The 14,663-nt window shown below is 46.6% G+C and overlaps 1 protein-coding gene across 3 annotated transcripts in view; it reads right to left on the bottom strand.

Moving 5' to 3' along the window:
- Positions 1-1,156: 1,156 nt before the first annotated feature.
- Positions 1,157-14,663, bottom strand: part of BCL2L14 (BCL2 like 14) — a 38,538-nt gene continuing 25,031 nt past the window's right edge. For all 3 annotated transcript variants that reach the window (XM_055000161.1, XM_055000160.1, XM_055000162.1), the window contains exons 4-6: positions 12,093-12,163; positions 10,510-10,782; positions 1,157-3,913 (exon numbers count right to left, since the gene is read on the bottom strand). In XM_055000161.1, the coding sequence (XP_054856136.1) occupies positions 3,872-3,913; positions 10,510-10,782; positions 12,093-12,163 (386 nt within the window). In that variant the 3' untranslated portion in view covers positions 1,157-3,871. The remainder of the gene's footprint in view (positions 3,914-10,509; positions 10,783-12,092; positions 12,164-14,663) is intronic.

The raw sequence follows: 14,663 nt of genomic DNA, 5'->3' as shown, positions 1-14,663 counted from the left end.
CCTTGTTGCACTGGGAATGACGTCATTCTTGGCACAACAATGGAGGCTCCGGAGCATGCGGGCACTTTGCTCATACGCACACTGTTTCCCCTGTGCCCCCCATCACCCGGTTTGGGGCCTGGGGGGCCTGGCAACCCTAAGCCAGTTGCCAAGCCTGCCTCAAGTAGAAGCACACCACCTGTTTGAGCAAAGTTGCCCCACTTTTAGCTCACACTTTATAAGGGCACGCCTTTAAAGGTCCTGCCACCCAAGGCATAAAATGGAAGCAAATTCATTTTATCTTCTATAAAATGCACAAGAATCTTCATACACTGTTATAAAGGAAAGAGTAAATGGCAATTTTGCTCCCAATGTAGGTGATATTAGCCATTTCTTTCCCAACTGAATTGATGGCTTCTGTTCTACTCTCACAAGGAAGGATCATAAGAGCTGTGCTTTCCTTAGACAAAGGTAGGCAGACCAAGCCTCCAAACACACAAGCACACTGCTGAGGCCTGCTGAATTATACCAAGGCAGTGTTTAGTCCTGCCTTGCGTCTCCAACAAGGGGAGCCAAGTAGCTCCAAGAAGGTTGCAGGCAAGTTAATTGTGCATTGAATACTTTTTGCATCTCACCTGATGCTAGTGCCAATTTCATGAGGTAAATCTTGAGTTCTACCATTAATAACAACATTCGATTTATACACTGCCCTTCAGGACAACAACGCCCACTCAGAGTGGTTTACAAAGTATGTCATTATTATCCCCACAACAAAACAACCTGTGAGGTGGGTGGGGCTGAGAGCTCCAAAGAGCTGTAACTAGCCCAAGGTCACCCAGCTGGCCTCAAGCGGAGGAGTGGGGAATCAAACTTGGCTCTCCAGATTAGAGTCCTGCGCTCTTAACCACTACACTAAACTGGCTCTCAATAATTTTATAAACCCCTCACACACATTCTCAGTCATCTTTTTTTCTCAACCCTAAAACATCTTTCCTCATATGAAACGTACTTGATCCTTGAACTCCCTGATGATTTCGATTGGCCTTTTTGTACCATTTCCAGCTCTAGAATATCCTTTTTGAGGTGGGTCAGTACATTTATTCCAAACCTGGCTGCTGTCGGTTATATAAAGCATTTTTATTTCACTTCTTTGCTGAACAGGCCCCAACATGGAATTTGCTGTTGTCCACAGCTGCCATATACTGCGACATCGTGGGCAGATCTCTCCCATGGCTTCCTAACCACAGGGATTCTCCTCTGACTAGAGGCCACTTGCTGTGTAGGAAATATGTGGGTGAATTTTAAGCGTTCCAAGAGCAACTGATAGAATCTGCGCTTGGGTAGAGAAATGGATGTGAGATCTCTGCTGCTGAATTTCCTGGCTGCTGTTTTTAAAGTTGCCAAATCCCTGTTAAATGTGTTTGTTTCAAATGCATTTTCTGGTTCTTTATTGCATTAAATGAGTTCTTAGTCACTTCATTTTTTTTTTCTCATTACATTTGCCAAAGGGAAGGATGGTAAAACTGTACAATCAGTTTGATGAAAACGGTTACAACTTTGTTCAACTTGGTTGCTCTGACACCATAGCTCACACCCTCCCTTACACACACACACTATTTTTCAATCTATTCTTCCATAAAAGAAATTCTGGCCTCCCATTTCATCTGGGATATTTATAAATTGAGGTATTATTTACATTAGCACTGAGCTGTAAGGTCTGAAAATCTTGAACTGTTACAAATAAAAAAAGATTATTATTATTATTTTTTAATATAACAAATTAAATCTCTTGGACAGAATTGCAGGAAGCTCATCCCTGAATCAGATTTTGGACTAATTTGGCAGGAGTAAATAAAAGAAAACCCAGAATGGGACAGAATTAATCAGATTTCACCCAACAAGCCGATGACTCCTTCCGAAATGGTTTTGTTAGTCATTCTCATTGGCACCCACAAAGCTAATAAAATGGGTTTGTCCATTAGGATTAATGGATTCCAAATCAACATGTCTTGTCTACCATTAACCAAAGCTACTTTCTCACTGAGAAGCAAGACCTTGCAGTATTTAACTCAGCCATGATGCATGTCCAAATCAAATTAAAAGCAGGCCTTCAATTGAAGCCAGCTTTCTTGGCTAGTGGTTTTCTGTACTGGCTCCTGATGAAGAAAATCCCTTTCACGGCACAGAGGGGGGGAAAATGAGAAACAGCTGTGTCTTTGGGGAATGGTTGCAGCGTACCACCTCCTTCGAGCCAGTGTTCATCTGGCACTTCCGTCTCACATCCTGCCTCGTTGCATGAAGGGGCAGAACAAAAGCCAGAGTGAAGGGATTCATGCTAGCCAGCTTCCAACCAAAGTCAAGCTATGTTATGCCTTTCCCTGCTCAGAATGGAGGTTATTGACCAAGGTTCGTGTGATCAGTTACACTCGGCTGGCACAACTCCATTAAAAAAAACCCTCAGCAATATTGCATTTGCCCGGTGAATCAGGTAGATTGGAAATGAAGAGAGGGTAGTCTCTTTCACAGTAAATATGGATCTGATCCTGAAATGTATTCAGCATTTCTCAGTTTTGAAGCCTTTACACCTTTACCCTGTTGTCGTCCAGGACAATCTTAATAAACCCTGGGAACAACTGGAATGCCTGGAAGAGCACACAGAGAACAGAAGCAGAGTTGAAGAGCCCGAGCCCATATTCACCTCGTCCTAAGAGGTCTGCTAGCAAGCCCTTGTAGTACCGTGGACACGAGAACTTCCATACCCCTCTTTCGCCCCAGGGTTGGAAACTCATGTGCCAGGCCCTATTGGTGAGGGGACTGGCTTTGACCTGAGGCCTCCTCTTTCTAACCCAGAAAGCAAGGATCCGTGCCCTTTCAGCACAGAAGGGGATGAGTGTCTATGATGGGCATTTCAAGTCTTTGAAGCACTTAGAAACATTTCAAGTATGATATGAGCAACAAGAGGCTCAGATGATAAGGGCACTTCAACAAACATTCAAAAGGGGCTCCCTTCTGGCCCTCATCACTTCCCCACTCCTGGCTTATATTTAATGGTCTTATACTTTCCCATAGCTGAATTTCAGCCATTTCCGTTACACTGCCCAGAAGTGGATCATGGGAGCTGCAAAAACATCCAGTTGTTGCTGGATTGTTGCTGGATTGTGCCACCAGGCTGCAGGTAGGATATTTGCATATGCAAATACTCCTCCCTGTAAATATCTCCCTGCATGTAGAAAATCATCTGGAGGCAAGAATAAGCAGGGAAAGGTTACTCTAGAACATCCTCCATGGCACTTGAGTTTTTACAAGAGAACATTCCAACATCCTGTTCGCCTGCAAGAACTCCGCAAGAACTACACTGTATGATTCTGCCCATTCTCAGTCTCAGCTCTCTACGACTACCAGGACAGGCCACAGCTGCTGAAATGCCAGGCCCTTGCTGAGCCCAGCAGTCTTATTCCTCACCCTCCAATCCATAGCCCCCTTTTAATGGCTATTTTCTTTATAAATGCATATTGAGAAAAGTAGTGGAGTGCTTCTCTTCCCAAAGAGGGCATCCTGAAGAGTGCTAAGTCAAAAGCTGGAATGTCACATCAAAATACACTCCCTCTTCTGAAGAGCCATGTACACAGCAGCATCAGACACGCACCGAGCAACCTATCAGTGTCAAGGAGCTGTCTGAAAGGGACCAAATGTGCCATCCTAAACAGAGTTACACCCTCCTAAGTGGACTGAAGTCAGGGGGCTTAGAAGGGTGTAAGTCTGCTTAGGAGGGCGCTGCAAATCTTGTAACGCTTTGAGGGGATCCACTCCCAAAGTTGTATTTTCCTCTCTCTCCTTCCACAAATGGGCTGTTCCAACTTAAGATCCATATCCTGGAATGCATAGTCTTCCATTATTCCACTTCGTCCTCGTCCAGTAATCCCAAAGCTTTTTCCTGAAAGTGAAAAGTCACATTAATACAGTTCTAGGTACTTTGGAGTTCTCAGCAGGGCAAGGGAACAGTGTAACCAACCACACACCTCCCACAATATATCAGTTGAGGTGCCCATCAGGTAACGTAAGAGACTGCAAAAGCAATGGGATTAGCAAGCATGAGAGAGACCACAAGGCATGGCTAAGGGAATCAGTGCGTGTCAAAAGAAATCAAGGATCCAGAGGAGTTAGCCATGTTAGTCTGTAGTAGCAAAATCGAAAAGAGTCCAGTAGCACCTTTAAGACTAACCAACTTTACTGTAGCATAAGCTTTCGAGAATCACAGCTCTCTTCGTCAGATGCGAAAAGAAATCAAGATTGCTTCTTGCCCAGAGGATTGATCTAGTTCTACAGGATTAAATTAATGAAGGAAAAGCAGATTTCCTGATGCACTGAGTAAATCAACTTCAGGTTCTTCCCACCAAGACAGGTGTGAAGCTGTTAAATGCACCCAAGCGTGAGAGCTTTGCAGGCAACATCTGCTTGCCCCAGCACCCCCAGGCAAGAGCTTCAACTGCCATTCAAAGCCTCTTGAGGTAGATAAAAAGTAAAGGTAGTCCCCTGTGGAAGCACCGAGTCATTACTGACGTCGCATCATGACTTTTCTTGGCAGACTTTTTGTTACGGGGTGGTTTGCCATTGCCTTACCCAGTCATCTACACTTTACCTCCAGGAAACTGGGTACTCATTTTACTGACCTCAGAAGGATGTAAGGCTGGTCAACCTTGAGCCGGCTACTTGAACCTGGCTTCCGCCAGGATCAAACTCAGGTGTGAACAGAGCTTGGGCTGCAGTGCTGCTGCTTACCACTCTGCCCCACGGGGCTCTCAAAGGAAAATGTGCTCAAAGGAAAATGTGGGAAAGGAATCACAAGGGACTTAGGCATTCCCTCCACGGAAACAAAAATGAGGCTTGAGTTGTACACAGCCTGATCTTCCATTAAACACTGAAAACTGCCCAGCGGCCACAATTCTGCCAAGGTGGAAAGCACTGTTCCTCAGGGTAGTGAAAACCCTATGTATTTTGCAGATAGATCAAGATGGGTAGCCATGTTAGCCTGTCCGTAGCAGTAGAAAAGAGCAAGAGTCCAGTAGCACCTATAAGACTGACTAACAAAATTTGTGGTCATGTATGAGTTTTCGCAAGCTGTGACTCACAAAAGCTCATACCGTGCCACAAATTCTGTTAGTCTTATAGGTGCTACTGGACTCTTGTTCATTTCTACTGTATTTTGCAAAGGAAGTCTGAGTGAAAATCAGCTCATTGTAAGACCAGAGTTGGAACGACTCTTGTTCCTGCCCCCAGGAGCTATCGCAAGGGTAGAGAAGCACATCTCCTCCTTCGGACACAGAGGGAAAGAAAGTCCTGTGCTTTTACATAAAAAATCAATATTATCTGTTCCTATTATTACACATGTGGCTCTTGTGGTGGTTTGTTAAAAATGTCTGGTGTTTTCTCCAGAAGTTCAAAACTGAGATTAGATTAATGGAATTCACAGAGCAATTTTTCATGCCCAGGCTGCAGCCCAGGGCTGTGCATAAGCCCCCTCTCAGCTGGTCCCATATGCCTTCCCCAACTGTGCAACTGATTGAGGAAAGGAGAGGAGCTCCTGGCAAGGGCAAACCAGATACTGATCCATTCTTCGGGGGGCGCTATGACCCTGGCTGCTGCTGAGAGCTGCCCTTCTGGTTACCTTCTGCTTTGACCAGTCTTCATGGCAGTAAATAATTCCTAGTACAATTCAAGCGCTTCAAGCACTCAGTCACCTTCCCTTCCTTTCCCAAATAAGTCATGAGGCATATTAGGGTTGCGAGGCCTCCTCAACCTCCGGGCAGGGGATAGGAGCCTGGCACCTTGGGGGGAGAGGGGGTGCGCATGCACAAAATGCGCGCGTGCCACCCCACAGGCACGATGACGTCATCATGCAGCCCCTGGGAGCACGTCCAGGCTCCACAGGGGCTCCAAACGGGCCCGATCCATGCTGAAACGGGCCTGTTTGGGGGCTCTGCGGAGTGCAGGAGCTCTCCTGCACTCCACAGCGCCCAAAAATGGGCCCGTTCTGCCGTGGATCAGGCCCGTTTTCAGGCACTGCGAAGCACAGGAGCGCTTCCATGCTCCGCAGCAGCCCCAATCCTGGCCAAAATGGGCACAATCCTGGTGGCTGCTGCGCACGGGACTGCGCAGCACCACGGGGGAGCCCACAGGGAAGGTGTGTGCCCCCCACCAGTTAGGTAAGTGGGGGCAGGGTGGGGAGAGCGGGGGCAGGGGATCTCCCTCCACCACCAGGAGTCTGGGATCCCTAGGGCATATCTATGCTACAGATTTATAATAACAATAACATGATAACATTCGATTTATATACCGCCCTTTAGGACAACTTAATGCCCACTCAGAGCGATTTACAAAGTATGTTATTATTATCCCCACAACAAAACACCCTGTGAGGTGGGTGGGGCTGAGAGCTCGAGAGACCTATGACTAGCCCAAGGTCACCCAGCTGGCTTCAAGCGGAGGAGTGGGGAACCAAACCTGACTCTCCAGATTAGAGTCCCGCGCTCTTAACCACTACACCAACTGGCTCTCATTTGTAGCAGTCATAGCTTCTCCAAAAGAACCCTGAGAATTATAATTTGACAAGCATCTTGTGGAGAATTCTCCTAACCCCTTTAACAAAACGGCAATTCCCCAGAGAGAAAGAAGTACTCACTTCTGTTTGAAACTGTTATCCATTACAACAACAACAACAATAATACTCACTTGATATACTGCCCTTCAGGATAACTTAACGCCCACTTAAAGCAGTTCACAAAAGGTGTTATTATTATCCTCACAACAATCACCCAGTGAGGAGGGTGGGGCTGAGAGAGCTCTGAGAGAGCTGTGACTGACCCAAGGTCACCCAGCCAGCTTCAAGTGGAGGAGTTGGGAATCAAACCTGATTCTCCAAATTAGAGTCTCACTGCTCTTAACTAGGGGTGTGCAAGGAAAAATTTTTTGGCATTCTTGTTTCGGCTTTAGCTCAAGGGTGTCTGTGGTTCAGGTGCTCTTTCACAGGGACCAGCTGGCACTCAGAAGTGTGCCCACCATTGTGGCACCCCTGGGCTGTGCAGAACTGGCCAGGGAAAGAGAATTTAGAAGTTCCCAGCATAGGGAACAAAGGGAGAGGGCTGGCCTTTGCCAGCCTGTTCCTGGGGTTATGGGTGTGGGGCTGCTGGGGATAAAGCCGAAAGCCGAAACAGCTAGCCGTTTCGGCTTTCGGCTTTCAGCTTTGTTTCGGCTTTCTTTCGGCTTTCTTTCAGCTTTTTTCAATGGGAAAATGCCTCCGTCTTCCCGGACGCCCGGGGGAGGCATTTTCCCACCGAATCAGCCCAAAATTGGTGGGGACCTTCCTCTAACCCCTCTCTAACAACCCCCCAAGTTTCAGACAGATTGGACTTTGGGGGGCCATGTTATGGCCCCCCAAAGCAGATCCCCCTATCCTCCCATAAGAAAGCAAAGGGTGAGCATATTGCTGCTGCTCATCTTTCTTCATTATTTCCTATGGGGAAAAAATAAAGAGGCAGGCTTCCTTTGCCAGGGGTGGCATTTTGCATGCAAAATACCCCCCAACCGTCTGGGGCCCTTCTCCCACCCTTCCTCCCACCCCCCACCAAGGCTCAGCCTGCTCCCACTTGGGGGGGGGCATTTCATGGCCTCCCCAAGTAGGTGCTCTGTTCTCTACCACTGACATCTGGGGGAGGCTTGTCTTGCCAGGGGTGGCATTTTGCATGCAAAATGCCCCCCAACCCTCAGGGGCCCTTCTCCCACCTCTACTCCCACCCCCCACCAAGGCAGGCTTCCTTTGCCAGGGGTGGCATTTTGCATGCAAAATGCCACCCCTACCCTCAGGGGCCCTTCTCCCACCCTTACTCTCACCCCCCACCAAGGCTCAGCCTGCTCCCACTTGGGGGGGGGGGCATTTCATGGCCTCCCCAAGTAGGTGCTCTGTTCTCTACCACTGACATCTGGGGGAGGCTTGTCTTGCCAGGGGTGGCATTTTGCATGCAAAATGCCCCCCAACCCTCAGGGGCCCTTCTCCCACCTCTACTCCCCCAAAGTCCACCCCCTACAGCCCCACACAAACCCAATTCCCCCCCAGCTGCCACACACAGACCCAAATCCCCACATTAGCCCCTCACACACCCAAATCCACCCCCAGCAGCCCCACACCCATAACCCCAGGAACAGGCTGGCAAAGGCCAGCCCTCTCCCTTTGTTCCCTATGCTGGGAACTTCTAAATTCTCTTTCCCTGGCCAATTCTGCACAGCCCAGGGGTGCCACAATGGTGGGCACACTTCTGAGTGCCAGCTGGTCCCTGTGAAAGAGCACCTGAACCACAGACACCCTTCCTCAAGTTCCCCCACCACCTACAGAGATGGCTGGCCAGCCAGCCCCATTGTTCCCTATGATGGGAACCAACTGCACAACAAAGAATAAAACATGAACAACACAAAATAAAGTTTTTTAAAGATTATTTTCTCCCTTTCAAAGTACAAGTAGGCAAAACATTATGACACATTACACCAGCAGTCTCCCACACAGAAAAATAACACAACTCACTTAACACCAGAGAATCACAAAGCACAATTCCTGTCAAAAACACTTTATTTCTTGAACAGCTTTAGGTTACACAGCAAGGGGGCACACCAAAGGGCATGGCAGCAGTATCTTACACAAAAATAACACAACTCACTTAACATCAGAGAATCACAAAAGCACAATTCCTTTCAAAAACACTTTATTTCTTGAACAGCTTTAGGTTACACAGTAGGAGGGCACAACAGGGCATGATAGCAGTGTACTACACAAAATAATACAACCCACTTCACCGTTTTTGACAGCAATTGTGTTTGGGTGATTCTCTGATGTGAAGTGAGTTGTGTTATTTTTGTGTAGTACACTGCTTTCATGCCCTGTTGTGCCTTCCTACTGTGTAACCTAAAGCAGTTAAAGAAATAAAGTGCTTTTGACAGCAATTTTTGGGGTGATTCTTTAATGTGAAGTGAGTTGTGTTATTTTTTTGTAAGATACTGCTGCAATGCCCTTTGGTGTGCCCCCCTGCTGTGTAACCTAAAGCTGTTCAAGAAATAAAGTGTTTTTGACAGGAATTGTGTTTTTGTGATTCTCTGATGTTAAGTGAGTTGTGTTATTTTTGTGAGGTGGAATGCTGGAATGCCCTTTGGTGTGCCCCCCTGCTGTGTAACCTAAAGCTGTTCAAGAAATAAAGTGTTTTTGACAGGAATTGTGCTTTTGTGATTCTCTGATGTTAAGTGAGTTGTGTTATTTTTCTGTGTGGGGGACTGCTGGTGTAATGTGTCATAATGCTTTGCCTACTTGTACTTTGAAAGGGAGAAAATAATTTTTAAAAAACTTTATTTTGTGTTGTTCGTGTTTTATTCTTTGTTGTGCAGTTGGTTCCCATCATAGGGAACAATGGGGCTGGCTGGCCAGCCATCTCTGTAGGTGGTGGGGGAACTTGAGGAAGGGTGTCTGTGGTTCAGGTGCTCTTTCACAGGGACCAGCTGGCACTCAGAAGTGTGCCCACCATTGTGGCACCCCTGGGCTGTGCAGAATTGGCCAGGGAAAGAGAATTTAGAAGTTCCCAGCATAGGGAACAAAGGGAGAGGGCTGGCCTTTGCCAGCCTGTTCCTGGGGTTATGGGTGTGGAGCTGTTGGGGGTGGATTTGGGTGTGTGAGGGGCTAATGTGGGGATTTGGGTCTGTGTGTGGCAGCTGGGGGGGAATTGGGTTTGTGTGGGGCTGTAGGGGGTGGACTTTGGGGGCTGAGAGCACCTACTTGGGGAGGCCATGAAATGGCCCCCCCAAGTGGGAGCAGGCTGAGCCTTGGTGGGGGGTGGGAGGAAGGGTGGGAGAAGGGGCCCAGAGGGTTGGGGGGCATTTTGCATGCAAAATGCCACCCCTGGCAAAGGAAGCCTGCCTCTTCATTTTTTCCCCATAGGAAATAATGAAGAAAGATGAGCAGCAGCATGCTAACAATATGCTCACCCTTCGCTTTCTTATGGGAGGATAGGGGGACCTGCTTTGGGGGGCCATAACATGGCCCCCCAAAGTCCAATCTGTCTGAAACTTGGGGGGTTGTTAGAGAGGAGTTAGAGGAAGGTCCTCACCAATTGTGGGCTGATTCGGTGGGAAAATGCCTCCCCCAGGCATCCGGGAAGACGGAGGCATTTTCCCATTGAAAAAGCCGAAGGAAAGCCTAAAGAAGCCGAAACGTTTCGGCTTTTTTTCTTTCGGATAAGCCGAAACGTTTCGGCTTTCTCTGAAACGTTTCGGCTAACCTGAAAGAAGCCGAAACACTTTTGTTTCGGCTTTCTTTCGGCATTCAGAAAGCCGAAACGCACATCCCTACTCTTAACCACTACACCAAACTGGCTCTTACAAAGCACAACATAATATCTGAGCATTTCTACCCAACCTGAAACCAGCCTAGTTCTCGCCTCAGAGCCGTGGATCAATGTCATTTTAAAGGTGTATAGAGCGAGCGAGCGTTCTTCTTACCCATCCCCCTTGGCTGCAGACCCAAGGTCTGAAGTTTTCTTTGAGGTATTTCGATCCAAAGCCCAGCACAAGATTCATGGGATGGTTGTCTACAGCAGTGAGTCTGGTTGTGACTTCCATCACATACGCCGCTTTCATGCTCTGCACGTGGTCCTCCGCATCTCTTGCCGGGTCTACAGGCACCTCCTCTAAGAACTGGTTTACAATTCTCCGGAAGAATGAGTAGGACATCATATCCCAGAAGCTCGACCGGAAGGTTTTATCCTTTTGTATCTGGGAATGAACACAAACACTTATTGGAGTGGGGAGAGTCGGGAGCCACCCTCCCCAAACACACACAGGTCACCCACTTGATTTCAGAACCTTCCTGCTTCAAGGCCAGGTGCCAGCATGTGCCAAAAGACACCAAGATTGCCTCTTGCTGCCAACCTCCAGGAGGGCCGGAAAAGATCTCCTGGAATTACAACTGATCTCCAGGCTGCAGAGATCAGTTCCCCTGGAGAAAATGGCAGCTTTGGAGAGTGAACTCCAGGGCATCCCGTCTCCTGCCCAAATCATCTCCACTCCCAAATCATCCCCTCCCCAGAAATCCTCCCCAAATCTCCAGGAATTTCCACTTCAGACTTGGCAATTGAGCCCATAATGCAAACAGCCACCTCTTCCCCCACAAGTGATTATGAGCAGCCCCCTTGCAATGGGGCCTGTAGCCTGATGAACATGTGTCTAGCTACTCTGATGTCCTTCAGCCAGTCTCAGGGCCAAGCTACAAGTGATGAATGACACTTGAACGGCAGGTGAACAGACTCATGTGTATTCCTCCCTGTTCACTTGCACTCCACTTGCGCTCCACACGTGATCAAGTGGAGTGCAAGTGGAGTGCAAGTGAACAGGGAGGAATACACGTGAGTCTGTTCACCTGCCGTTCAAGTGTCATTCGTCACTTGTAGCTTGGCTCCCAGAAATCGCAAGATCTGGCTGGATGCTTCTGGGACTCCACCTTGTGGCACAAAAAAATTAAATTGTTTGACTCTAACTGAAGAGCACAGCAACAGCCTGTTTCAGGGACAGCCAACTTCTGAATTCTTGGGCTTTTTTCTGTTTTCCACACAGCCCAAACTGAAGTTTGTGGCACAAGTTCTCAGGTCTCATAAGAACAATAGTGGCAACGTCCAGCAGTAAGGGCTTTGGGTAGTGGTGCTGCACACTAAGGCATAGCCAAGGCATTACACTCACATGGCCTCAGCCAGCTAAAACAGACTCCTAGAACTGGGAAAAAATATTTCCTCTTTCCTACATTTAGAAAAATGAGTAAACATAGTAACATGTACTCTGGAAACATTTGGCAGGGTCCCCATATAGAATAGCTGTTCCTCTCTCACAAGCTGCCATCCCTATTCAATTCAAGGGAATTTATGGGGAGCATTCTTTCAGAAAAGAGCAGTGTGAACCATGTAGAAAAGGCAGCCCTGATGGGGTTTATGAAAACAAAAGAGGAGAGAAAATCTTCCATAGTGCAAGCTCTTAAATCCACTGCCTGCAAAGAAAGACCCTAGAGGAGTAACTGCTTCCCCCAAATGCATTACCTTTTCCTCCAGTTCATCTCCCGATTTTCGTAACAAGGCAACTATTGTGTCAATTACTTTTTCTTTCTCATCTGACAAAAAGACAGGAGAATAAACCTACAATGGCTAATTTTGAATACATGTAGTCAAACAAATCATTAAATTCATTAAATTCATGAGTAGATTTTTTTAAACAAAGAAAGAAAATCATGTACTTTTCCTAAGCGTCTCACATATTTCCTCAATACTTCTTACCTCCTACCCTCTTAGGCAAGCTGTTTTGTTTCCTTCTGCTGCAAATTCAGCCCCCGGGACAGATTGATCGAAGAAGAGAATGACATGAGGAGAGAGGGGAAACTGAGAGATCTCTGAGAGATCTCAGGACACTGAGAGATCTCTGTCTTTTGGTGCTACACCTCTGAAGATGCCAGCCACAGCTGCTGGCGAAACGTCAGGAACTACAATGCCAAGACCACAGCAATACAGCCCGGAAAACCCACAACAACCATCGTTCTCCGGCCGTGAAAGCCTTCGACAATACACTGAGACACTGAGAGATCTCTGTCTTTTGCTGCTACACCTCTGAAGATGCCAGCCACAGCTGCTGGCGAAACGTCAGGAACTACAATGCCAAGACCACGGCAATACAGCCCGGAAAACCCACAACAACCAGAGAGGGGAAACTTTGACACTTCCTGCCCTGCCCCCCCCCCCCGCCCGCCTTTCTTGTTGCTGGAAAAAGCCACCCTGGGGCTTCTTGTATCTGTTCTGACAGAAGATGAACAGGTGCCCATATTCTATCCCTCAATGGGAGTAAAAGCAGCTGGGGAGGGGCTTTTCCAGTGACAAAATGGCAGAGAAGGAATGGTCTAAAGTCCCCCCCCCGCCATCCTCCTTTGATAAAGAAATTGTGGTAGCTAAATTTGCAAAAAAAAAAAATTGCATTATTTAACACACATGTAACTGAGCTCTCAGATGGGAGGCGGGTACTAGGTGTCATTGAGGATGGCTGAAAAGAGACCGAACTTACCAGGGAGGCAATCAGTGGGATAATCTCCTGCCCAAGGCCACTGGAAGAAACAGTGAGACTTCCCGGTGGAACATGCCTCATATTTTTTAAAAAATGAGAAATGTCTAATTTTTGTTATGAAGACCATCACCCAAACACTCCATTCTTCTTTGCTTATGATGTGAGTGCCCAATTTAGTGGTGTCTTTTGGCTTTTCTGAATCATATGCCAAAATGTCTCGAGCCAGCCCCGCTTACAGCAACCCTGTAAGGAAAGCTGGTAGAACCTGCTGCCAAGCCCTGCCTGCCATCCAAACTGCAAAAGTAACATGCATTACGTGCCCACCTGATGCTTCCAGGTATATTTTCTACCCAAACCCTGTAAGTTCCCAGCCTTGCAGCTTCTTCAGTTCCACACTGATATTTTCAGCAGACCTTTAGAATCCAAAATCCCTTACATGTCCACCACATGTAAGAAAGCAAAAACTTTTGGGTTGCAGATACAATTATTAATTCAGGAAATTTTGAAGATTAAAATTCAATTGAAACCAGAGACTTTCTTCTTAAAAATGTTGGGCGGTCAGTTGGAAATAAGTTTTGGAACTCTGTTTTTATATATGCTTATGGAAGCAAGACTACGGTATGCACAAAATTGGAAAACTCCACCTTTGCCTACAATGGAGGAGTGGTTGATAAAAGTCTTGGAATTTGCATCGATGGCAAAATTTACTCCGTTGATTAGAGAGAAGACAATATCTACTTTTCGGTTGAAAGGAAACCTTTTATAGACTTTTTACATGAAATAAATAATAATGATTTGATAGTATGCAGTTTTATGGATTAAGAAATACAAACTTTAGAGGGAAAAGGGTTTTTATTCTTAACATATAGCAAGCGAAAATTTGAAAATGATACGTATTTGTCATGGAGAAAATCGGAAACCCGTTTGTAGTTTATTTAGTTTTTATTTTCTTTCTCTATGTCTTCTTTTCCTTCTAATTTTTCTTCCTTTCATTTTCCCTTTTTATGGTTATGTGTATTGTTAGTTTGCTTTGTTTGTTAGATGATTTTGATTTTATCTTTTATGGATTGTTTATTGCTCAAATAAATAATAATATATACAAAATAGAATCCAAAATCCCTTTTCTGAGATGTCACCACTGAATTTGCACTTCTTAATAAAATGTTGAGCTATGTGTCACAGTAAGGCTCTGATTTCAGAAGTCATAAGAGAAGGAGAAATCTGGAACTATCCAACTATCCAGCACCACACACGACCGTGTTCTTCTTGCTAAGTTATTTTATGCTGCCTCCTATTTCCACCATAATTTCAAAGACAAAGAGGGCGGATTCTGAGCACAGTGCCCCAAACTCCTCTGCATCAGTGAAGGAAAAGCACGTGACATAGTGGCTTGGGCTGACCCTAGTCATCCTGTCCCCAAACTGTGGTCCAGGGACCGCTGCAGTTCCTTAGAATCGTATCAGGCGCCATCAGGCCAGACAAGCTTCTCTGAAAAACCATGGCCTTCCCAGTGCACGCTGGTTTAAGGGGCACGTGCAGCTTGTTCACAGGATAAGAGAGGC

Source organism: Eublepharis macularius, chromosome 16 (genome assembly GCF_028583425.1).
Source record: "Eublepharis macularius isolate TG4126 chromosome 16, MPM_Emac_v1.0, whole genome shotgun sequence".
Lineage (NCBI taxonomy): Eukaryota > Metazoa > Chordata > Lepidosauria > Squamata > Eublepharidae > Eublepharis > Eublepharis macularius.
Note: the sequence above shows the minus strand (reverse complement) of the source record. Positions and strands in the feature narration are given on the sequence as shown.